Below are 26,466 nucleotides of genomic sequence, written 5' to 3' on the forward strand. Positions count from 1 at the left end.
TCAAGTTATGTGGTCCGGTGTTCTTAAGATGGATGTATCCTTTTGAGAGATTTTTTAAGACTTTAAAGGACAAAGCAAGGAATCCGGCTAATCCAGAGGGTAGTATCATTCGGGGAGTCCTTAAAGAAGAGATTTCTGGATATCTAGCTGAGTTTTTGTCAAGCCTTGAACCAATAGGACTTCCAAAATCTCGACATATTGGTAGGCTCGCAGGGGAGGGAGTAATTGGTAAAAATGTGATATCTCCTCCATCGGAGAGGAAGAAGAAGGCACATCTTTGTGTGTTGCAGCATCTTACAGAGGTTCATCCTTATTTAGAAAAACATCTGCTTGAATTGCAACATTGTAATCCTAAGTTGAAGGAAAGAGCGTTGATGCGGGAACATAATCGCACGTTTGTTGAATGGTTTAAGAAGGAAGTTGGCAAGAAACAAGACCATGATGTTTCTGATACGATCAAGTGGTTATCTCGAGGTCCTCGACTATGTGTTCGATCTTTTGAAGGATATGATATCAATGGGTTCACATTCTACACTAGAAGGCAAGATGAAAAGAGTGTAGTGCAAAATAGTGGAGTAAAAGTTGTTGCATCATCTAGGGTCTATGCAAGCGCTAAGGATAAAAGGCCGGTTGATTCAACACAATCATATTATGGTGTTATCGAAGAAATATGGGAGCTTGATTATACCTATTTTGTGATCCCTGTTTTTCGGTGTCAGTGGGCTAACAACCACAATGGTGTGAAGCAAGATGAAATTTTCCCGGGTTTAACCTTGGTGAACTTTGATCGACTAAGTGACAGTGACGAGCCATTCATTCTAGCATCACTAGCTAAGCAAGTTTTTTATGTGGTTGACAATATTGATCCTAGATGGCGTGTTGTTGCCCAAGGAAAAAGACATATTTTGGGTATTGATGATGTTGTAGATGAAGATGTGTATGATGAGTATGATGACACACCTCCGTTACCAATGGTTGTTCAACCATTGCCAGAAGAGGAGGATGCAAATAATACTAATCATATGCGTACAGATCATACGGAAGGAATATGGGTTACAAATCGTAATTGAAACATACATGTGTAAGTTCGGGCTTCACTTCTGATGCATTGTTGAAGTTTTCGACTTTTTTCTTTCTATTCATAGCTGACAGCCTGTGCGCCTTGGAATTTGATTTGAACTCTAGTTGTTCTTTGATTTCATATTGTTTTGGTAAATTGGTCTTTTTTTGGCAAATAAAAACTGTTATTAGGATAAACATTACAAACAAACAACATTGTCATTGGATAACAAAATCTAGTATGCTATTTCTTTTGCCCTCACATATGGATACATGGTAGGTGTCAGTTATATGTCAGATTATGATTTCACTCCCAACTGACAATAAATTCTGTCATATGATGCAGATCCTGCAGAACTTTCCACTACTGTTTTAGGGATTGGTAATAACTATTAGTTGGGACAAGTTTTCTTCTTCACACTCAAGCTGTGCTTTCTTCGCAAACCTGGAGGACTATACAGTGTAAATAAATCTGTTACCCCACCTTTTACACAAGGTAATCCTTCTTTTACTTTTACCTATTATAGTGTGATCACTTTTACTGAATCATGGGTGCAGTGACATTTGATGTGGATTTTGGATATGGATTTGTTGTTACTTCTGTGAAAGCATTTTTTTATTATATGATTTAATTGCTGTTAGTATTGAGGTTGCGCAACCCCCACCTCAAAGATAAATGGAAACAACATTACTCCGTATTATGTTTTTTAGCAATAATTTTTCAGATACATTCTGAAAACTTTGATTTGAAACCATTTACTCTATACAAATATATCGTCTTTTCCTGAATTCCAAGGTAAAGAAATTTGATAGTATTTAATATGGCCTGCAGTTTTGCTTTGCTTTGAGAAATCTTCTTGATTGAAGCAAAGTGTTTTCATGAATACAGAGTATTTCTTAAGCTGATAGCCGTATCGCCTTCATAGTGGCTTGATCAAGCTTCAGAGTAACTCTTAGTCCTTTATCTTCTTTTCTTTTGAGTAAGGATGGGTTTAAATATTTAAATACCATGAAAAACACAGAGTAGCAACGGTAATGAATTAACTCGTATGTGATTTATAAACAAAGTATCATGCCACTGTCTATGATCATGATCATGATCATGGTAGTATTAGTTAGTTACTTAGTTGGTGTTATTCATTAAACTTTTAAGCTCAAACAAGCTGTAATCTGTTAGTTTGTATAACTATTATTTCAGTACTAACTATGCTTTAATTTCTGTTAGATAATTTAGTGGCAGGTGGTAACAAAGTGATAGTGGCAGATGGTTCAGTACTAACATACGCCATACCATCTGCCACTATCTGTCAGCGTATTGCCGTATGGCGTGTTCAGTCTTACTTTAGACCAACTTCTTTTGCTTGTTGCCATTAGGTACTGGTAGTGTCTGGAGTTGCGTCTATCATTTGGCCTAGAGAATAGTTTGTGATAGATCGTTTCTGTTTGGTCGCATTTAAAATGCCCTAGTCTAAGGATGGAATGCAGCTTTTGCAACCTAGAAGTTGGAAAAAATCCTATTAAGTTCTTCAGATAGTCATGATTTCCATTACTTGAAGTTGATCTCAAGATGTATTAGCTATTCCAAAAATGGCCAAGTTGGAAATGCTGGTTCCCTTGGTATGGGGAAGGGAAGGAGTTGGCTGAATTTGATGAATATGGCTCTCTTAGGAAAATATAATGTTTTCAAGTCTCAACTCTGGAGGTTTTCCTGTCAGTAGAGGCAATCCTTTCTTCATTCTGTGGAGCTATCATATGAGATTAATACCTCACAATTTTGTCATGGGTTCATGGTTGTAGTTGATATTCATGTTGTAATAGAAATCACCTGCTCGGGATAAATCAATTGTAGTTAGGCTCAGCTGGGATTTTGGGGGCAATTGACCTAAATCAAATCAAATACTTGTAAGGCAACTGGTACTAGTCTACAACAGCTTGAGGTAGCTGCTTGGATCTCAGCTGCTTGGATCTCAGCTGCTTGGAACGTATGTTTTACTTACGAGTTACAATTACAACTACTACCTGAAATTTTGAGTTCTTCTCTGAAACCCTATTTTATTTTTAGGAAATAGTTATAACTACTTTAGCAGTGTTAAGTTCTGTTACTTGATATTCAGCTCCCGTTTTTCATGAGGAGACCAGCGAGATAGATTGTGGCACTCTTGTTTGATCTTTCAAAAGTACAAATAGCTATAAGTACATCTGTTATTTTATTTTGAATTATCTGTTACTAGAGAATGGAAGCAGTTGAGTTGGGTTAGAGCTTTTGTTTCTTTTACCTCCTTTCTCACTTATCCTCTGAGGTATATAAATGGGTTCTCTGAAATCCATTGGATATGCAGACGTCTTGTGGAACTCCCGAGTCTTGAATCTTGATATCTAACTTGCCATCACCCTATCCAAGCATACAACCCACCTCTATTTTAATTAATACCCCTGTCATATTTTGCAAATCATCTTAATTCATTCACGTATTAAAAAAACGGAGGTGTGTGCCAAAAGTTCAAAACAATATCTCTTGGTTGTGTAGACTTGAATCTTGTTTCTGCTATTTCCAGTTTGACCAAACATTGGTTGAGGTACATGGAAGTGATGAAACACAAGCGGTTAGCGAGTATCTTTACTTATAGCTAATAGCCTAATAGCCTTGCAATGGGAACTCTTTTAGCCACTATCAATCCAAGAGAACCAGTCAGTTTTTAGAAGTTCAGTAGTGTTACTTTGATTTTAACTCAGTAGTGAACCAGTTTGCTGCAGGGTCAGGTGTTCAGGCTGGGGCTGTTGTTTTTAAAAGTCCAAATCATGGATTACTAGTTGTTGTTTTCCTAACCAACCAGTGGGTTATGCTTATATGAAGCTGACTAGCTGGCAATAATAACACTGAGAACACAGCATTTGCTTACTTCTAATCAGTTTTGTGCACTAAACTCGATTACTTTTCAACGGAGCTGTGCAGATCAGTGCGCAGAACTGGTCTGTTCTGATCAATTCTGTGCACTGATCTGCACAGCTCGGATCAGTTCTGTGCATATAGTGCACAGTTTTGTTTTATTAAAACTGAAAACTGATTTCAGTTTTGATTTTATTTTTTAAAAAACTGTTTCACTTTTACGTACAGTCGTACACTCTATCCATATGGAGAGTCTTAAGCTCTATAAGTTGTAATCATGCATTAAATTTCTACTAAGTATTGTTCCCTTTACTAAGTATTGCTCTCTTTTCTTTGTTGCAGGACCGTAGCTAGCATGGATGATCATCGTGATAATGAAATACAGGGAATTGATGGAGCTAGTCATCCTACGGGGGAATCACAAGGTACCAACACTAGTAAAAAGACCAAATTCCGTGGTCCGTCAAAAGGAGTTCAAGCCAAAAAGCCTATGCATCTTCAGTATAATCAATATGGAATCCCCGATGGAGAATGGTCAGGAGAATACGGGAAGCAAGTTGGGTCTTGTGCTGCTAGAATTAACATTAATGTGAAAGAATATTCAACGTTAGATGAACACACAAAGAAGGGGTTTTGGGAGGAGACCAAGGTAAACATTGAATAAAAACTTGATTTGTATTCTCCTAGATTATCTATTTGTGTAGCATACGTTTCTAACAATCTCTTATCCATAAAATTAACAGCTTATGTTCCACATTATTGATGATCCGGCTAAAAGGAGAGAAAAATATTTTCATATGTGTGTGGCGAAACGCTTTGGAGCTTTCAAGTCCAGGTTAACGCGGCGTTGGATAACTAAGAAAGAAAAAATGCCGAAACATCAGACAAATGACATGCCTTGGGACATCTACCATCAAATCACAGAGGATGATTGGAAAACATTTGTGATGGAACGAAACAAGCCGGAGATGTTGGTAATAATGAATTTACTTTGCTAGATATTTTTTTATATAATTATATGATTAGTTTGTTGTTGCCATCTTTAAATGTTCGACATGTTCTTTATGTGTTTCCGCTACAGGTTCGTAGAGAAAAAGCAAGTAAAAGTGCATTACAAAACAAGCACCCACATCGCACAGGCCAAAAGGGTTATGTTAGAAAGAGACCAGAGTGGATAAATGATGGGCGACTACCGCCAGAGGCAGCTTTAACCCTCTCAAGTGGCTCCTCCTCAGTGACCTCATCACTCACCACAGCGCCAGATAGATTTAAGAAGTTTAGATCAGTAGAGTGGATCTTGGCTCATCAAGTTAAAAACAAAGAGGGAAAGTGGGAAGTTGACCCGAATGATAAGGAAGCCGTAAATATTACTAAGATGGCTGTAAGTGCATATGAAATTTTACGTTCTATATCCTTTTCTTTGCTTCTCCTTTCCATCATGTATACCATCTAATTTTTACTTTCCTAATTCTTATAGTTGGAGTACATAGAAGAAGAGGGAAAAGAAAATATTTCTTTCACCCAGGGAGAAGATGCCCTCACCAAGGCTATGGGAAAAAAGGATCACCGTGGGCGTGTCAAGGCAACAGGTGGAGTTAATGTCGGTTACAAAGTTGCTTTCGGTCCAATAGACCGAAGTAGTAGATGTGGCCATATTGAACCATCACCGGAGGCAGTCGAATCAATCAGAGCTTCGGTGAGAAGGGAGTTTGAAGATCAATTAGAGAGAAAGGTGGCGGAGGCCCTCCAAAACCAACTATCCACATTGAAAGCAACCGGTCAACTAAACACCCTCTCTACCCCCGCACTTGATTCTGCTCTTGTAAGTGATGAGTTTGATGTTAACCGTGCACTCGTAACCTGTTGTCCGAGTTCATCGCAGCAACCACGCGAGCTGAAGGTATATATTCTCTATAGTGCATACACTCAAAACACCCCTAGCTAGGTTTTTAATATTGTACTTTGTAGTGATTTCTGAAATTTTGTAAATTTATTTGTGAAGGCCATAACTCCATGTCGTCTTGCCATAAATTCATTTGATTCTTATTACATGACTAATATGCATTATTTTAACTTTCTAAAACTCATTCGAATCTATTTATGCACATTTAAGGCTCATTAGGTCGTTATAGGTCATGTTTAGAACTAAAGAACCTAAGGACTCATTTGATTCTTATTACATGATTAAATTAATATGCATTAGATCTGTCTAAGTTAGAGTTGTTTCACCAACTAATCTTGGTTTGACAGGCATCAGCTTTCCCGGACACTTGAATGCTCACAGAGCAATTAGAAGTACACGTTTATTTGCATGGTTCTCAACAACGTACTTAATTATCTCTATAGTCTGCAACTATATCTTTTAATTTTATGCTTCAATGGAATGTAAAGACAATATCGTGAGTGTAAACTTTGGTACTCATATATATTTTCCTTCCATGCAACTTGCAGGCTAGGGATCGAGTCGATTGGAAGAAAGTCAACCTGACCTTAATTAAGGTTTGTAATGCATGATCTAAAGGGACCTAAGTGGCTGGATTAGAGAAATTTGTTAGATTAGCTCTCTAGCCTTTTGTCTTTAGTTGTTAATATTAGTTGTAATTTGTTAGACTAGCTAGGTGTTTAAAAATTGTAAACGTACGTACTATATATACGCTTTGCTCTGTAGGGTTAATATAAATGAAGTTAATGTAATGATTTATTTATCAAAGATAAGCAGATTCATACCTTTGCTATTTTGGTGTTGATTGGGTACAGGTTTCAATACTCAATGGAGTATATATCTAGATGTGGTTATTGCCACCTATTTTATATTTTAAAAGAATTTGGAAAAAAAAATTAATGTTGTTGAAGGGGGCTTTTAATGTACGCCTCAACAACATATGAATTTATGCCGCCAATGTACAGGTATAGGCGCAAAAATACAGGTCTGTTGAGGGGGGCATTTAAGAAGTGAGCCTCAACAGAGGAGGCTGTTGAGGCGGGCTTCTGTAAAGCCCCCCACAACAGGTCCTTATTTTTCGCTTTTCTATAGAGGTTGTTGAGGCGGGCTTTTGAAAGCCCACCACAACAGATCACCTGTTGAGGCGAACAAAGCCCGCCTCAACAGATCACTGAGCTGTTGAAGCTACGTCTGTCGCAGCGGGCCTTGTTCGCCTCAATAAACCCAAAATGCCCCCCTCAACAGGTATTTTTTCCACTAGAGATCTCTTTCATTATAGACAGTTGAAATAACTAGTATCATCATTTTGTTCAATTTGTACGAGATTTTAGTTCTGTTATGTTTAATCTATATGAAATAGTTAATTATATTTTGTTCAATATGTAAGAACTAGTTAATTATATTATGTTCAATCTGTACAAAATATAAGTATTTATTTCATACCAATTGCATGAAAAGGCTCAAAAAAATAGGGAAAAAAACCGAAAATTACCTCAATTAATTCCAAGGTCTTCCCAGTCAAAATTATTGTCCATTGCAACCAAAATATGTATTCTAATTTGTTTAGATACACGTGACACTAATAAAAATCAAATATATTTGAACCAAAATAATATCAATAATGGTTGAGAGAAAATAGTAAAAATGAGGGTTAGAGTTTTTTTAGAATGAAAAAAATGAGAGTAAAAAGGGTTGTGTCAAGTAAAACAAGGCTGCGTTTAGCAACCGTGTTAATTAATGTGTGACGCAAATGACAAAAACAACCCTTACGATAAATATTTGCGTCGCAGGTTAGTAAAACACCGACGCAAGTCATATTTTTAACTCAAATTCGTGTTTTTGCATCACACATTATAAAGTGCGACGCAATTATGCCGACGCAATTATGCATATTTGTACTAGTGAAACGTACTTCAACGTTCCCCGATTATCAATGATATTATAAACAACCAAGCTCCACAAGTTCAGTTCACCGTGAATGGAAATACTTACAAGAAGGGTATTATCTCATTGATGGGATTTATCCAAAATGGTCCACGTTTGTGGATGCATTACTGCCCCACAAACCGCTAAGAAAAGGTTGTTCACCGAACGCCAAGAGAGTGCCAGAAAAGATCTTGAGTGTGCCTTTGGTGTGCTACAAGCTCGATTTGCAATACTTAGGAAACCTGCTTTGGCATGGAACGTTGATATGCTATGAAAAATCATGATGACATGTATTATCATGCACAACATGATTGTTGAAGATGAGCGTGATATTTATTTGCATTATAAAGATCCACACGAGTTTGCCCAAGAACAACCTGAAAATATGGCGGGATCATAAACCGAAAACGCTAAAACATTCACTGTTATACCCCAGGCATTATGACCCACAAAATTTACGTAGATTGATGGATACAAGACAAGAGTTTCGTGATAGAACACCTCATTTCTCATTGAAAAACGACTTGGTTGAACATTTATGGGGGAGGTCCAGGAGATCGTCTGCGGAGTATATTTTTAATGTAATATGTGTTTTAGTCACTTAATTTCTTTCATGTTTTTCGTTATTTTAGTAATTAATGTACTACCTTGTTATTTTAGTAATTAATGTACTACCATCTTAGTAAGTAATTAATGATCGAGTATTTAATGCAAATTTCATTTATAATGTAATTTATTTAAAGGTTACATGTGGATTTATTTTATCAATATTAATGAAAAAATAATTAATTAGGCTAAATTATTTTTTAAACACTTAAAATTATCATTATTATTCCTAAATTAAATGTTTTAATAAGAAAGATAATATGTGGTGGGTATGTAAGTAGGAGAGAAGAAATAAGAGAGGATCCTCTTTGATGTGTGGAAAAAAATAAAAATAGGAAGAGGAATGAAATATTGGGAAATAAGGTGGAAGAAAGATAATATGATGTGTCAAAATGAGAAAGTGAGAGAAAGTAGAAGGGAGGATATATGTATCCTCTCCAATAATCTTGCCCTAACGGTTTCGTCATTGACCTTCCCTAATGTTGTCATGTAATACATAAATTCACTACAAGAAATTGTACTATTAACGACGGGAAATCCCGTCGCGAAAGGCCAATAGTCGTTGATTAACGACGGGATTTCCTGTCGCGAACCCGTCATAAAAGGGGGCCGTCGTAAATAGGAATCCCGTCGTAAATCCGTCGTAAGCCCGTCGTAAAAGACATTTGCGACGGTTATTCCCGTCCTTGTTTGGTTGTTAACCCCGTCGCAAAAGGCTTTTGCGACGGGATTTTTGACCCGTCGTAAATAGGTTGTCGTTAAAGATACATATTCTTGTAGTGATTTTCAGCAGATTTGTGACCAACTTTCCTTAATGTTACTTCTGAATCATTGAATGTTACGGAAAATGACACTAAAAAAAGACAGTCGCATTGGACCTTAATTTATACTCATCAAACTTACTAAAATCAACTGGTAATACTTTGTAATAGGAGTAACTCTTCAAACTTATAAGTTGATATTTTCACTCATTTTTGTCCAATATGAAAATATCTCTCTTGTAATCATGTGACTAACATTGAGCTTCAATACGAGGGCAGAAAAGTTTTATTTTTATTTTATTTTTCAACCTGTTAGACAAATATTTGTGAAGTGTATTTGAGGAGAGGGGAAAAATGGAGCCATGGAGGGTAAATTTAGCAGCTCCATCTCATTAATCATTATCTCTATCTTGAATCGCTTGCGTCACTCATTAAGTCATTTGCACGCCCTATTCCAATCTTTTTAAACCTTAATCTAAACGATAGAGCACAAACATCATCATCTCACTAGAAACAAAATCTCACCAGAACACACTTGTTGGCAAACAACTCTTCAATTCAATAGTCAAACTAAGTTAACAATCTTTAATTGCTCCTTCATCAATTTATTAGTCCTTAACTGCAACTTCCGCAAGGGAATCAAATTAATTATAAACACTTGTGCTTTCTTAATTCAATTCAATGGTGCAAAAGTATCCAAACAAACGTGTTCCGATGATTAACTAGTTTTTGGGCACGGATTATGCCCCGGGTTACTACGTTAACAACATTCACATTTACTTACTCCGTATATTTTTTTTTGGCAATGGTAACATGGAATATGTAATAGCTTAGTGGTAAAGGTTTTATTGTTTAAATTTAAGGTCCGGGTTCAAACCTTATGCAAACTATGTTTGACATTTTTTTATGTATAGAACGAATGATCCATTAACAGAGCGTCACGTGTCACGTATGTTTACTTATAGACGTCTTTTTATATATAGTATAGATTAAATGTAATTAAAGTACAAAGGTGATCACTTCAATTGCACTACTCCGTATTACGTACTTCCTCCGTTTCTTTTTGTTCTTTACGTTTTCCTTTTTTGGTATTTTAAAATGTTCTTTACATTTCATTTTATATTATCACACAAATGCTTTAATATTCTATCAAAATTTGTGTCCAATGATTATTTTAACCAATTAAATTCATTGGGTCATTTAATCTCCACTTCTCTATTAAAACATTAAATTTTTCTCATTTTTCCAATATCAGATTTTTGATAAAAGTGAAAACATTATAAATAAACGTAATTTTACTTGTTTAAATAAAAAAAATAGAGGAATCTCAATGTACATTAATTAGCTATTAATAAACGTATAAAATGGCAAACGTAAAGAACAAAAAGAAACGGAGAAACTAATAATTATTATAAATTAATTATTATGAAATTATAACAGCTTAGCAACTTTTGTAAGAAAAGACTAAAGACTAAAGAGCAAGCATTCTTCCCAGTTCCCAGTTCCCACTTCCCACCCACCCGTGAAATTGAACACATTTAGGCCGTGCATCCTCTAATTTATAAAATTTTCAAGGGAACATAATCACATAATGTTAATAAAATATATGTTTAGTGTTTCGTTTATGCAGTACAGGAAAGAACACCATTTGTATTATATAACGGAATATTTCACGTACAAAAGTATAGTTATTGACCACATTCCATATTTTTTATACAGTTACGTAGTATGCATATGTTTTTTAAACTTAAATTAATTACTACCTCCGTTTTTATTAAGTTGTTTATGCTTTGAAAAATGTTTCTAACAATCAAAATTTTGACCATAAATTCTCACTATTATATCTATACAAATTATCATAAGATATCTTGTTAGATTTGTTTCAAAATGTATTTTTTAAATATCAACTTTTTATAATTTTTTGCCATACAAAATTGGATATATTAACGGTTAAATATTGAACTGAAGCCCGTGCAAATAATAAGTGTAAAGATCTTTTTGAAATGGAGGTAGTAATTGATAAAAAGTCATACATTTTTTATTAAGGAGATTTGAATTTAACAAATACATAAGAAATCGGATGAAAGAAATCAACAAAAATTAGGTCGACGATTGTTGCACATCGAATATCCTTTATGCCCTTTTTCATATCGTTGTTTCATACCGTCGTCAAAGATAGAGTCTATAATATGTTGTAGTTGTGGACAGGGATGAAGCTACCTGTCACAACCAGAATCAAGTCTAGAGTTCGACCTAAATTCCCCACAAATTTTACTACTCGTATTTTTTTTAATCTTTCATACTTCTTTCTTTTAAGAAGCTTTTTTATGTTTTTTTTCCATACTTCTTTCCTTTAAGAATTTGTTATTGTTTCTTTTATCTTTCATACTTCTTTCCTTTAAGAATTTTGTATTGGTTTATCATCTTTTACTTTATTTTTTTATTTTCCATTTCTAATCTTTTTATTTTATAAAGAAAATTGAATATCTTTACACAACAACTAATACGACTTCCTCTCAAAAAAAAAGCAATTAATACGACTTCATATTAAAAATGAACGAAATTTTTCAGCCCCCGTTAAGATACATTTCTGGCTTCGTCCCTGATTTGTAGATATGATTTTCATCTGATTGTCTTCAATCTCGTATAAATATTCACCAAATGATCATATGTAGGATACTTAATTCAACCAACTTGCTTCCTAAAACTAGTACTCTCAAATAAGTGCGAGTACTCTTAATTGCATTAAAATGTTGAAGTAGGTCATTTGATTATCTTTATTTATTTGTTTAACTAATACCGGTAAGATGAACAACTTATCACACCTTAACTTATAAGAATTAATCAAAATATTCAATAACTTTTTTGTTCGCTGAAATTAAAATTATTTATAACCAATAGATGACCATAATATTTGGGTCGGGTAGTGAGTATATCTATCCATATTATTAGTTTAAAAGCCTCAGTCCTTACTAATGATGCTTTGGAGCTAATCATTAAGATTAAAAATCTGCGTAAATGTTAATCTCATTCTCTATATATTTGCATTTTATACTTTCATTTGGACTCGAAAAAGCATCACCCATAAATTAGGCTTGTAGCACAATATAAGAGTAAGAGGATCGGAAAAGGCAATCGGTTGAAACGTGGGCAAAATATAACCAACCTCCATAGTCCCTACTCGGCTATTCCCTAACAAGCTTATCCTATATGCGATGGGGCCAGTGCAGCAAATGCATCATGCAACTCAAATTCGGTTGGGCCAGAGTAACCTCCCTTTAGTCCTTTACCAATTCATTCACGCAACTTGTACAATTAACTGCAAATTGTTTTTTGTTACTAGTTTACTACCATATCCATATTAGTCAATTCTCTCATTTTTGTTGGATCAAATACTTAATCGTCCAGAAATATCACAAATAATTGTCAATTAAACTTTGACATATAGATTTTAGAAAAAGACAGTCTAATCGAATTGAAAAATAGGCCAAAGTCAATTTATGAAAGATATGTAGTAGTATGTCAATTCTTAATAGTTGAAGTTAATGAAATTTTAAACATAAAAAACCAATATGATTGGATCTTCTTATCATTCAAGTTAGACGTATGTTCGAACCAAGTCTTATCTATCTCAAATGATCAATAAATCCACCCAACATTTGCCCCCATATCTACCCGTGGCAAACGGATCCTTCAAATCAAGTCGTTTCAGATTGGGTCACTTCGGGTCACTATTAATTCGGATATGGTTTTGGTCCTTTCTAGTCTAATTCGGTTTTATGATGGTCAGGTTTGGGTCAATTTCAGATCAATTCATATCGGATCGAATTTTTCGGGATGTATTGAGTTTTTTCGGGTTATGTCGACTTTTCGTGTTTCGAGTTTTGATTACGTCGTCATTCATAAAAATATTCAATTATTATTATGTAACAATATTTTCTAAAATATATACGGTTCGGAGTTTACTAATTTATGATATGAGAGTTATAGTAAACGATCGATAAGGGTTATAATGTTTTCACATTATTATAAGTACTATAAATATTTAAATTTAAAACAAAAGTTGTGTTGTGGGATCTTTTACGGTGCTGACGTGGCACGCGTTCCTCGGAGGTATCAAGTATGACTTGGCACGAACTTCTGGCAACCTACAAAACAAGAATATTCCCGTAGGAATATTCCCTCCGATGCTTAAGTAAGTATAAGTTAGAGAGATAAGTAATTTGTAGAGAGAAGGCAGAGCAAAGATAGTTTTAGGTTGGTGGGCATGAATTGATTGCCTTTTACCTAGGGATCTGCACTATTTATAGTGCTAGGGTTTCTTGGGAAATGGTCCTGCATGATTGGATGTTATGCAAGATCAGGACACGTGTCCTGCTAAGTTTTGGAGGCTTTGTTTAGACCAAGTGGGCCTCTTAGGCGTTTGGGCCTTTCTCTTTGGGAAATAGCAGAATGGGCTCCTTCCTGAGCAAGTGGGTCCCATGACCCACTGATGGGTCTTGGCCCTGCGTGTGCATGTGGGCTTGAGATTTGCCTGCTGATGGGCTTTTGGGCCTTCTTTCTGGGCTTTAATGGTACAGCCAGGTGGCGTTCTTTTAGGCCACATCAAGTTGCATCATTTAGTTTAAAGTATTAGTAAATTTGAGTTGTTATTTAGTTCGGACTGGTTTCGGGGTCTTCGATTTGGATAGATTCAGGTTGACTCAAATTTTATAGTTATTTTTTGTACGGGTTATTTCGATTTCAGGTAAACATTGGTTCGATTTGCTTCGGTTTGGGACGATTCGAGTATTGGGTCAAAGCAATGGTTGATTGGGGTCATTTTGATTTTTGGTTTGATTACAGGTCGTTGGTTTAAGTCAAAATTGAATAACTAAGGATTGGAAGGTTCATCATTTTATCCTTCCGTTGGGTAGAGGTTGGAATCATGAGAAAATTAGTTCTTGTTTTGAATTCTCCGATGCTCGAAGGATAGTAGGTCTTGAACTTCCCTCTAATGGGGATGAGGATTTCCTTTATTGGAAATTTCATAAATCAGGGAATTTGACAGTAAAACAACCGACGCTATGCTTGCAACAGAAGAGGTAAATGAACTCTGTGTTGAAACGGGTGATGGATTTTTCAAGACTCACTAGTGGAAAAAGGGTCATTTGCATCGCACTTTTAAGCACATTTGCGTCGCACATCGTGCGTGGCAAAAGCTCTCGACGCAAATGACTAAAAGTCATTTGCGTCGCACATTTGTGCGACGCAAATGAACCTTATTTGCGTCGCACATTTAGCTAATGTGCGACGCAAATAACTTTTCAGGCATTGTGCTGAAAGTCATTTGCAACGCACATTAGCTAAATGTGCGACGCAAATAAGGTTCATTTGCAACGCACATTTAGCTAATGTGCGTTGCAAATGACTTTTCAGCACCATGCCTGAAAAGTTATTTGCGTCGCACATTAGCTAAATGTGCGACGCAAATAACTTTTTAGGCATGGTGCTGAAAAGTCATTTGCAACGCACATTAGCTAAATGTGCGTTGCAAATGACAATTTTAGCGCCAAAAAATTAAGTCATTTGCCTCGCACATTGAGCTAACGTGCGTTGCAAATGACTTATTTTTTAAAAAAAAATATTCGTTTTTTAATATTTTAGTTGGAAATTCCGACATGATCGTCTTTGAAATTAGACGCTTCATTCCCAATACCGGGAATACATTTATAATTAATACCTGTCACTAAAGTTTACAACGTAATTAACGTTCCCAATAAAAGGCAATTAAATTCGTCATAGATCGATCAACCAACATGTTACAACAAACATAAAATTATTACAACAAAGGTACGTAGCTAGCTAGAGATCAAGTTCATATTACAAATTAAGCTAAAAATTCGACATTGTTCATGAAGTAATCTGCCCAAAAATCTTTCACCTCATTAATCTCCTCCGGTGAATAGGGCAATGTTCTTGAAAAATCCTAAAAAAGTGTAAATAATTCAATTTATCAACGATTGATCAATATAATAGTTTTGTGTACTTCAATTTATTATATAAAGTACGTAGTTTATGAGAACATACCTTAGTAAGATCTTGACTATTACCATGATTCATTATTATGTCGTACATAAAACGCATGACGTAGTAGCCACAATCTAGTGATCCCGGTTGTTGAGCACACTAAATGCATTAAAATAAATAACACAAGTAAAATTTCTATCACATTGTATGTTATAATTTTGAAAAACTTATTTCTTAGGTAAATAATAAACTAATTATATATATATATACCTGTGCTGGAATCCATGTTAATTTAGTTCCCTTAGATTGTCCACCTAGTCTCTTGTAACTCCGAAAAGCACTACACATTCGATAAAATATGCAATTATATATACTTTGTTTACACATGTAAATGCAAAGAATATTTTACATGTAAGTGCAATTATATACTTTATTTACACATGTAAATGCAATTATATACGTAGTAGTCACATTTAAGGCTAATTGGGTCGTTCTAGGTCATTTTTAGGCAAAAATGATGTTTTCGAACCCAACTTTGAACCAAAGAACCTAAGGAATGTTTTCAAACTTATTACACGTCTCATATGCATAGTTATAACTTTCTAAGGCCCTTTACAATCTATTATTTCACATTTAAGGCTATTTGGGTCGTCCTAGGTCATTTTTAGGCAAAAATGATGTTTTCGAACCCAACTTTGAACCAAAGAACCTAAGGAATGTTTTCAAACTTATTACACGTCTCATATGCATAGTTATAACTTTCTAAGGCCCTTTACAATCTATTATTTCACATTCAAGGCTATTTGGGTCGTCCTAGGTCATTTTTAGGCAAAAATGATGTTTTCGAACCCAACTTTGAACCAAAGAACCTAAGGAATGTTTTCAAACTTATTACACGTCTCATATGCATAGTTATAACTTTCTAAGGCCCTTTAAAATCTATTATTTCACATTTAAGGCTAATTGGGTCGTCCTAGGTCATTTTTAGGCAAAAATGATGTTTTCGAACCCAACTTTGAACCAAAGAACCTAAGGAATGTTTTCAAACTTATTACACGTCTCATATGCATAGTTATAACTTTCTAAGGCCCTTTACAATCTATTATTTCACATTTAAGGCTATTTGGGTCGTCCTAGGTCATTTTTAGGCAAAAATGATGTTTTCGAACCCAACTTTGAACCAAAGAACCTAAGGAATGTTTTCAAACTTATTACACGTCTCATATGCATAGTTATAACTTTCTAAGGCCCTTTACAATCTATTATTTCACATTCAAGGCTATTTGGGTCGTCCTAGGTCATTTTTAGGCAAAAATGATGTTTTCGAACCCAACTTTGAACTAAAGAACCTTAGGCAAAAATTTAGGCAAAAATGGCATTTTCATATGCATACTTTACTTACTTGTTTAGTGGCTCCTTAATCATCAAATTTCTCTTCTTCTGTTGAGAATCAAATATGTAGACCTCACGTTTAGACAAGCAAAGAACTAAAAGCATCCAGTGACTCCTACATACAAACAATAAACGTATGTAGTTAGAAAAAAAAAAGTTAAATTTATAACAATCAATTAAAAACGAAGTTCAAAGTAATTTTCATACTTTTCGTAGTATGGACATAAGATGAATGTCTTAGAACTAAGTGCACTCATGGACCTCGTCATGTACAATAGAATTCGATCTGCATCGGACTTTAACATGGTGGCCGAGATCATCTCCGGGCACATGAATCCAATACTATTGGGGTGACAATCATCGTGAAAACACAACTCACTCAAAGCCCTATAATATAGAGTGTAAGAACGTTAAGACAATCATAAAAATCAAATTTAGGGGCAAAATATGAATTTAGGTAACTCACGTAACAAAAACTTGTATTATTGATATATTGAGCCATGCTCCCGAGAGAAGTTGATCGGTGTCTTCAACGGTGACACTAATTTCAAAGTCCTTTTCCATATTGAATGTCCTTTTAGTGCAATGTACCTTAACGTGCTCCCCTTCTTTTAATCCCAACATCATAGTTTTCATCACATTGCACTTACCACTCAAATTTTGCACTTTATAATTTTCAAGGAAATAGGTTTTTGATTTAGTGTTGGACGCTTTTGTTCCACTTCCCCCAACCACTATCTCTTTCCCTTTGTTCCCTTTCCCTTTAGGCTCTTTACTTGTAGGCTTGTTTACCTGAGGTATGATTTTCAAATAACGATATACATATTAGTGAGCATACATGGTATAATAGTTCTACTTCAAATTATCATGCATATGTTAGTTACCTCCTCATTCATAAGCGACACCAAATGCTTTGGCCACTGAGTGAAGGTACCATGAGCTTGAGCAAGTTTCTTAATATATTGAGAAGGCACGGGGACGGGAGCTTCTTTGTACGCGGGCTCAAAATCATCAACGCTCACTTTCACGTTATCGGACGTGACGTCGTTGTGGTGATCAAGGAGCAACTCTGGACATATGGTACCATAGGCAACAAAGACTTTCTCCGAGCCTATGTTCAGGTATAGATGGCACGGGACAGGTTCCTTATTATTTATTTTGAACAATAACGCAAATACAATGTAACATGTTAGAAAAGTTCAATAGAATTAACTAGAAACAAATTACTTGAAAAACACAAATTATCATACCGTAATGTCGGCAAATGGATCTAAACCCCCGGAACGACAACTACTATGAACATTTGCGTCTATCCTCATATGGCTTGGTATTTGGACACCAAGTTCTTTAGCAAATGTGATAAATTTCTCCATGACCATGGCATCCATCTTGGAGTTCATCTCTTGTATTGTCTCATCTTTGACCCTTTTGGTCACTCTTGCTTCCATTTCCTCCATCTCCGCATCTCCATACCGTCGAAAGCTACGCCGCTCTCCGGTCCCCCACACAGCTTTGATGCCTACTCCACCACCAAATGTTAGTGGTCTCCCTTCTTTAGTCTTACCAAGTGCACGAGATAAGACATCATCTCGTGCACTTTTGGGAACAAATTCCCCTTCATCTTGTTTCCTTTTCCATTCATCCTACATGAAATCAAATGGTTTTGAGAAAAGTTCAACACTTGGTTTCATAGTTAAGAACATATATGAAATTAGAGGAATCACAACATTACGCAAAATTGTTAAATGAACTTACAATATTTTCTTTGACCTTTTGTGTGCCCTGATCCGGCAAGTAAGGATTTCCTTTCTCATCTGGTACCGATCTTGCAAGAAGCCATAAACATGTCCTACTCGGCAAACTTGAAGAAATTGTAGACGCAGAGGAACCTTCAGATGACGAAGAAACTGAGGGAATGTACCCTTTTCTCTGCCATTCACTTGTCATTTCAGCATATGATTTCTGTCCCATATGATGAGGATATATGTTGAAAGATTGACTTTGTCTTGCTTTCTCACTTATTTCCTAATTTTAGGGGGGTAAAAGAAATTATTACAACAAAATAAAACTTAGATTATAACAAGACTTTAAATAAGAATAATTTTTATACCTCAGCTTCTTCGGAGGTACGTATCTTCACAAATTCCTTCCATATATCCTTAGTTATATAACTATACAAATCATATGGCATCTTTTCATCTTTTGGCCTTTTTCTTGTACCCCGGATCCAACCAGTCGTCAATCTTGATTTGAATTCCCTCCAACGCTTATCACAACTCTTTAAGACAACTTCTTTCTTAGTTTCATCTGTGATATGAAATTCTCTCTAAATGAAAGAAAAAGAAAAGGAACAAGAAAGTCTTTTAGCACATGAAAAAGACACGTAGATATGTACAACTGAATTTCCAAAATAAAACCGGTTACCTTGACGTCTTCCCACAAAGTGTCTTTTATTCCTTGTGAAACATCTTCCCAGGTTCTGATCAATATTGAAACCTTTGCGCGACTTATCTCGCCAATGTGATTCTTGTAATCCGTTGCCCATTTCCCTGTGGGTCGGTCCAAGTGATCCCATTCAATTATTCTTGGAACCCCGGGCATGGATTTTATTCCTTTTGTAGGGCCTCTTGGCTTTTTTTTTTGCTTTTGGGGCACTTGATTTGGTGATTTGTTAGAAGGACCTGAATTTGCGTGTTGATCTTCATCCATGCCTGACGCTACTGCATTGGAAAATCATCAAAATTACATACCTTCAAAAGCAGGATTTTAAAATAAAAATAAAGAACTGACCAGTTCTGTGCACTGATCTGCACAGCTCAGATCAGAACTGTGCAGATCAGTGCACAGAACTGATCAGAGCTGACCAGTTCTGTGCACTGATCTGCACAGCTCAGATCAGAACTGTGCAGATCAGTGCACAGAACTGATCAGAGCTGACCAGTTCTGTGCACTGATCTGCACAGCTCAGATCAGAACTGTGCAGATCAGTGCACAGAACTGATCAGAACTGACCAGTTCTGTGCACTGATCTGCACAGCTTAGATCAGAACTGTGTAGATCAGTGCACAGAACTGATCAGAGCTGACCAGTTCTGTGCACTGATCTGCACAGCTCAGATCAGAACTTTCTAAGCCTCGTACTAATCTATTATTCCACATTTAAGGGTAATTGGGTCGTTATAGTACATATTTAGGCAAAAATGACATTTTTGAACCCAACTTTGAACCAAACAACCTAAGGAATTTTTTCAAACTTATTACATGTCTCATATGCATAGTTATAACTTTCTAAGCCTCGTACTAATCTATTATTCCACATTTAAGGGTAATTGGGTCGTTATAGTACATATTTAGGCAAAAATGACATTTTCGAACCCAACTTTGAACCAAACAACCTAAGGAATGTTTTCAAACTTATTACATGTCTCATATGCATAGTTATAACTTTCTAAGCCTCGTACTAATCTATTATTCCACATTTAAGGGTAATTGGGTCGTTATAGTACATATTTAGGCAAAATTGACATTTTCGAACCCAACTTTTAACCAAACAACCTAAGGAATGTTTTCAAACTTATTACATGTCTCATATGCATAGTTATAACTTTCTAAGCCTCGTACTAATCTATTATTCCACATTTAAGGGTAATTGGGTCGTTATAGTACATATTTAGGCAAAAATGACATTTTCGAACCCAACTTTGAACCAAACAACCTAAGGAATGTTTTCAAACTTATTACATGTCTCATATGCATAGTTATAACTTTCTAAGCCTCGTACTAATCTATTATTCCACATTTAAGGGTAATTGGGTCGTTATAGTACATATTTAGGCAAAAATGACATTTTCGAACCCAACTTTGAACCAAACAACCTAAGGAATGTTTTCAAACTTATTACATGTCTCATATGCATAGTTATAACTTTCTAAGCCTCGTACTAATCTATTATTCCACATTTAAGGGTAATTGGGTCGTTATAGTACATATTTAGGCAAAAATGACATTTTCGAACCCAACTTTGAACCAAACAACCTAAGGAATGTTTTCAAACTTATTACATGTCTCATATGCATAGTTATAACTTTCTAAGCCTCGTACTAATCTATTATTCCACATTTAAGGGTAATTGGGTCGTTATAGTACATATTTAGGCAAAAATGACATTTTCGAACCCAACTTTTAACCAAACAACCTAAGGAATGTTTTCAAACTTATTACATGTCTCATATGCATAGTTATAACTTTCTAAGCCTCGTACTAATCTATTATTCCACATTTAAGGGTAATTGGGTCGTTATAGTACATATTTAAGCAAAAATGACATTTTCGAACCCAACTTTTAACTAAACTACAAATTAACTTGGTGAAAAAATAGTTGCCAAAATAGTACCTATCTCACTATTTCTCTTTTTCAACATAAAATCCTTCATCATGATCTCGGCGTGTATAACTCATGTCAACATCGTCAATCATTTGAGGGATATGCCAGGAGGAAGGTGGAATCTCATTAAACTGCTCATCATACTCTTCTTCATCATCTACATCCTCAACGCCAAGTATTCTTCTTTTGCCTTCTAGAACAACTGACCAACTACGATCGGCAGGGTCAACCATGTAAAAGATTTGTTTTGCCTGTGATGCTAATATGAAAGGATCTGCAAGATGCCCAACTCGACTAAAGTTTACAAGTGTCAGGTACCCATGTTCATCCTTTTTGACACCGCGACTAATATCAACCCACTTGCACCGGAATAGAGGAATCTTAAAATACTTATATTCCAACTCTAATATTTCTTCAATGACTCCATAGTAAGAGTTCGTCTTATCTACAAGTGTTCTATCTTTTACACTAGCATACTCTGAAGACAAACATATTGCCGTAACACCACTATTTTGCATCGTCGTTTTGTCATCTTGTCGCTTCGTGTAAAAAGAATAGCCATTGATGTCGTACCCCTCATAAGATATGACTTGACATTTAGGACCATATGCCAACCATCTCACCATGTCAGATACCTCATTAGGCGTGTCGGAAAATTGATCCATCACTCGACGCTTGAACCATGTGAGGAATGAACGATTATGCTCTTTTATCAGTTGAGGACCATTTTTTGAAGGATATTGCTCTCTAAGAAAGTTCATGTGCTCAGCCACGTATGGATGGACTTCACTAAGACTTTGCACCACAAACAGCTCAACCTTACACATCATTTCAGAACTGATTGATATCCTTTTCTTGCCAATTGTACCTTGACCCCCAAGTCTCCCATCATGTCTAGACTTTGGTACTCCGACTTCTTTCAAACGTGCCATATATTGAGAAACCCATGCAGCAACTTCCTCCGCGACGGTTCGTTGGACAATACTAGCTTCAGGTTTGGCCGGATTCATCACTCTATCTTTCAAGGTACCCATTTCCCGTTCAAAGGGATACATGTACCTCATACAAACTGGCCCACAAAGCTTAATTTCACGAACAAGATGAATAATCAAATGAGGCATCATGTCAAAGAATGATGGCGGAAAATACTTTTCAAACCGACACATGGTCTCAAGTACATCAGCCTGCAAATCATCCAGTATTGTTGGATTGATCACCTTGCTACAAATTGTGTTGAAAAAGAAACACAATCTTGTAATGGTATACCTCACTTGTGGCGGCAATATCCCTCGAATTGCAACCGGCAGCAATTGTTGCATCAACACGTGACAATCATGAGATTTCATTCCAACTAATTTCAAGTCAGACATGGACACAAGTCTACGAAAATTTGAAGAGTAACCGGCAGGGACCTTTAAGCCATGCAAAGACTCACAAAAGCTAACTTTCTCCTTTTTAGACAAGGTGAAACAAGCTGGGGGAAGGTACCAGCGTTTTCCCCTTTCTTGAGGTGCCAACTCGGAGCGACCCATAGCAGCCATATCTTGTCTAACTTTAGGCCCATCCTTCGTTTTCCCTTGCATATTCAACAATGTCCCAACAATGGCATCACAAACATTTTTCTCAATATGCATTACATCCAAACAATGCCTAACTTCCAAATCTCTCCAATATGGGAGATCCCAAAAGATAGACCTCTTCTTGTAACCACCACTTGGCTGACCTTTATAAGGCTTACCAAACTCTGTCTCAATGTCTTTAACCCGTTCATAAACCTCACACGCACATAAGGGGGCAGGAGCTTCTCTCATCTCCAATTCTCCATTAAAAGCTTCCTTCTCTTTTCGAAATGGGTGATCTTCAGGAAGATACATCCGGTAATCCATGTACACATCTTTCCCACAAAATTTTAGGCGCCTCGAGACCAAATCATCATGACAAACTAGACATGCCTTCTTTCCCTTTACAGAATACCCTGACAAATTTCCATAAGCCGGGAAATCATTTATCGTACAAAAAATCATGGCACGTAAAGTGAAATTGGTTTTGGTGTATGCATCAAACATCAACACCCCTTCATCCCACAACAATTTCAAATCTTCAATGAGTGGCTCTAGATACACATCTATGTCATTTCCGGGTTGTTTAGGCCCAGAGATTAAGAGAGACAACATGATGTATCTACGCTTCATGCATAACCAAGGAGGCAAATTGTATATGGTGAGAAGAACCGGCCAAGTGCTATATTGGGTACTAAGTGTCCCAAATGGGTTCATTCCATCCGTGCAAAGACCAAGCCTGAGATTCCGAACTTCTTCCCTAAAGACCTTGTACTTTCGATCAATGTTCCTCCATTGTGGAGAATCAGCAGGATGCCTCATTAACCCATCTTTCTTCCTCCCTTCGGCATGCCACCTCAAGAGTTTTGCAGTTTTCTCTTCTGAGAAAAGGCGCTTAAATCTTGGTATAATTGGAAGATACCAAAGCACCTTAGCCGGAGAAGGTTTCTTCTTAGTTGATGTTGCATCATTCTCCACGATCTTGTAACGGGACAATCCGCATCTTGGACACTCATGCAGATTTGCATACTGCTTTCGATACAACACGCAATCATTTGGACACGCGTGTATCTTCTCATAATCCATACCCAAAGGACACATAAGCTTCTGGGCCTCATAGTTAGACCTTGGAAGTTTGTTTCCTTCAGGAAGATTACCAGACGTGGCCTCCAAAAACTGTGAAAAACTCTTGTTGGTCCAACCGTTTTCCACCTTTAAGTTGAAATATTCGATGACGGCACCAAGTACAGTTTGTGTAGAACCAGGATATAATGGTGTTGCGGAAGCTTTGATTATACTATCATACATATGGGGACGCTCAACGAAATGATGGTCTTCCACATCATGCATCATATCATCTATCCTATCTTTCTCCTCTTCTTCCTCACTTTCAACACCAATATCATCCTCAATTTCATTATCATCACCATTATCACAATGATTATGCTGACTCGAGCTCGGCATACTAGAACTTGCCCCATGATCTATGCTCTCACCATGCCATGTCCACGTCGTGTAGTTACCCTTAAAACCGCGACGAACTATGTGATCAACAATATCATCAATATCCCGATACCCCCTTGAATTATTGCAATCACAACAAGGACACAGAATTAAACTTGATTCATGTTCTGATTGATGTTTCAAGGCAACCTTAATGAACTCTTGAATCCCTTGTAAGAACCTTGTAGAAAATCGTTTACTACCATACATCCAACTCCGATCCATTTTCAACCACCAAAGATAAAACAATATGACCAAATTTTGTCAAAGGTTAGAATATAAACTAGGCTATTCATATCATTATAAATCCATGGCTTCCAACAAAACCTACCATAACTAATAACAAGTTCCCATAGTACAATTCATTTCACATCACAAATTCACAAACCCGAATTTCATTTCATAACCTTAATTCAATAAAACCTAAATGTAATAAACAAATAAATTCAACAAAACCAACTATTATAATAACCTATTACAATTCATCAAAAACTACAATTAAAATTCAACAAAACCTAAATCTTAAATGTGCACAATTAAAATTCAATTAAATAATATCCACAATCATAATATATTCAATCTTAAAATTCAACTAAAATGTACAATTAAAATTCCAATCAAAATATCCAGAATTATAATTAAAATGCACAATTAAAATTCAATTAAAATTCAATCTTAAATGTAAATAATACCTAATTAATTATTGAAGAGAGGAGAGATGTGAGAGCAACGGGACGTGCAGGGGGCGGTGGTGCAGGGGGCGGTGGTAGTATGGGAAGTGTGCAGGGGCGGCTGTGCCGCGGCAACACTGTGCAACACCGCGGCGGCAGTTTGTGACAGCGACAGAGAAGAGGGAGCAGGAGGACTTCCTTGGCCGTGAGCGGCAGTGAAGCAACGACGACGGCAGTGAAGCACCGACGACGGCAGTGAACAAGGTGAAGCCGCGGGTGAAGCCTCCGGTGAGAACAACGCAGCTAGTGTTGGTGTTGGTTTGGTTTGGGAGGGAAGCAGTGTCGAGCAATATTAACCTAAGTCAGAATGTTCCTAAGCAATTAAGCTGAGCGCGAATTCGAAAAAAAAAAATCAAAACACATTTGCGTCGCAGCTTTGTTAAACTGCGACGCAAATGACTCTAGGATGCCCCCCAGAGTCATTTGCGTCGCAGTTTAACAAAGCTGCGACGCACTTGATTGAGTTAATTGCGTCGCAGCTTTGTTAATCTGCGACGCAAATGACTCTGGGGGGCATCCTAGAGTCATTTGCGTCGCAGTTTAACAAAGCTGCGACGCAAATGACTAAATTTTATGCTAAAATTTGTCATTTGCGTCACATGTTCAGAATGGCGTGGCAAATGCGGGGATGCAAATAAGCCTTTTTCCACTAGTGACTCTATGGTCTATGAACATTCTTCCTAAATGGAAATTGTTCTTGTGGAAACTTCTTCACAATGGTATCGCTACTAAGGTTAATCTGGGGCGAAGAGGGATTCAACTTTCTATGACGTGTGACCTTTGTGGTGCAGGGGAAGAGGATATTCAACATCTTTTCCGCTTTTGTGATATTGCTCAACAAGTTTGGAGGAGTGGATCTTTAGGTATCCATTCAGAAATCAACGAAACCATGTCTTTCAAAGAATGGTTCATGTTTTATGTGCGACTATTCCAACGTCAGGATGGGAAGAATATCCCAAGATGTACTTACTTCATTAGTACTCTTTGGGGTTTGTGGCTAGCTAGGAACAACCGCATTTTTAGAAATGAGGTTACCATTGTTTCAGTTGTTTTTGCTTTCATTAAGATTGGCTTGGATCAACATGGAATACTGCAACAACAGCGTAGGCCTTTGGTAAGGCTTCTGCATCCACCAGAGGGGAATACTGCTTTCCCACCGGGTTTCTTCACGGTTATTTTAGCCGGAGTTGAAGATCGAGGTCCGATTTCCACAATTGTGATTGATGGTTCCTGGCACAAGAACACTAGAAATGCAGGTATGGGTTGGTTTCTTGAGAACCAACATATTCCGAATGATAGAATTTTAGGAGGAGCGCAAGCTAGAACGGCGGAATCGACTCTTCAGGCAGAGGTATTGGTTTGTCTTCTCAGTTTACGTTGGGCATCTCAAGCAGGGATCGGAAGAGTTACAAGTCTTTCAGACTCTCATCGGTTGGTTGAATTGTTACATTCGGATGCTGCTATGGACATTCAACTCATTTGGACGCTTGCTGAAATTCGGAGGATTGGCAAGACCTTTAACTGGTGTTGCATCAATAAGGTGGATCGAGACCGAGTTCAAGATGCACATGAATTAGCGAAAGCGGCTTCAACCTATCTTGTGTCTTTTAGTAATTTCCCGTCTTCTTCTAACTGTTCTTAGTTTGTCTCTTTGAGCTCATGTCAAAAAAAAAAAAAAAATAACTAATCGGGTCAAAGCAATGGTCGA

The 26,466-nt window shown here is 36.6% G+C and overlaps 3 protein-coding genes across 3 annotated transcripts; 2 read left to right on the forward strand and 1 right to left on the reverse strand.

Annotated features, from left to right (window-relative positions):
- Positions 1 to 1,301: 1,301 nt before the first annotated feature.
- LOC130472082 (uncharacterized) lies at positions 1,302 to 6,220 on the forward strand. Its single transcript, XM_056842505.1, has 6 exons — positions 1,302 to 1,555; positions 4,289 to 4,595; positions 4,690 to 4,920; positions 5,028 to 5,327; positions 5,424 to 5,846; positions 6,197 to 6,220. Exons 2-6 carry the CDS (start codon positions 4,302 to 4,304, stop codon positions 6,218 to 6,220), a joined length of 1,272 nt encoding a protein of 423 aa, XP_056698483.1. The 5' UTR covers positions 1,302 to 1,555; positions 4,289 to 4,301.
- Positions 6,221 to 15,465: 9,245 nt separating this feature from the next.
- On the reverse strand, positions 15,466 to 19,384 carry LOC130459411 (uncharacterized). The gene is made up of 8 exons (XM_056826782.1): positions 19,007 to 19,384; positions 18,693 to 18,908; positions 18,338 to 18,607; positions 17,467 to 18,225; positions 17,049 to 17,374; positions 16,790 to 16,969; positions 16,593 to 16,697; positions 15,466 to 15,530 (listed from the first exon to the last, which is right to left on the reverse strand). Exons 1-4 carry the CDS (start codon positions 19,289 to 19,291, stop codon positions 17,827 to 17,829), a joined length of 1,170 nt encoding a protein of 389 aa, XP_056682760.1. The 5' UTR covers positions 19,292 to 19,384; the 3' UTR covers positions 15,466 to 15,530; positions 16,593 to 16,697; positions 16,790 to 16,969; positions 17,049 to 17,374; positions 17,467 to 17,826.
- A 6,041-nt stretch (positions 19,385 to 25,425) lies between these two features.
- On the forward strand, positions 25,426 to 26,400 carry LOC110780192 (uncharacterized). Its single transcript, XM_021984616.1, has one exon. The coding sequence runs from the start codon at positions 25,426 to 25,428 to the stop codon at positions 26,398 to 26,400; it is 975 nt and encodes a 324-aa protein (XP_021840308.1).
- Positions 26,401 to 26,466: the final 66 nt, after the last annotated feature.

The sequence above is a fragment of the Spinacia oleracea genome, chromosome 4, assembly GCF_020520425.1.
Source record: "Spinacia oleracea cultivar Varoflay chromosome 4, BTI_SOV_V1, whole genome shotgun sequence".
In the NCBI taxonomy this organism is placed as follows: domain Eukaryota; kingdom Viridiplantae; phylum Streptophyta; class Magnoliopsida; order Caryophyllales; family Amaranthaceae; genus Spinacia; species Spinacia oleracea.

Coding starts and splice junctions, on each gene's coding strand:
- LOC130472082 (XM_056842505.1), top strand. CDS start 4,302: ATGGATGATCATCGTGATAATGAAATACAGGGAATTGATGGAGCTAGT. Junction 5,328..5,423: donor TAAATATTACTAAGATGGCT/GTAAGTGCATAT, acceptor TAATTCTTATAG/TTGGAGTACATAGAAGAAGA. Junction 5,847..6,196: donor AGCAACCACGCGAGCTGAAG/GTATATATTCTC, acceptor TTGGTTTGACAG/GCATCAGCTTTCCCGGACAC.
- LOC110780192 (XM_021984616.1), top strand. CDS start 25,426: ATGAACATTCTTCCTAAATGGAAATTGTTCTTGTGGAAACTTCTTCAC.
- LOC130459411 (XM_056826782.1), bottom strand. CDS start 19,291: ATGGATGAAGATCAACACGCAAATTCAGGTCCTTCTAACAAATCACCA. Junction 18,909..19,006: donor CTTTGTGGGAAGACGTCAAG/GTAACCGGTTTT, acceptor TCTTTCATTTAG/AGAGAATTTCATATCACAGA. Junction 18,608..18,692: donor GTACCTCCGAAGAAGCTGAG/GTATAAAAATTA, acceptor CCCTAAAATTAG/GAAATAAGTGAGAAAGCAAG.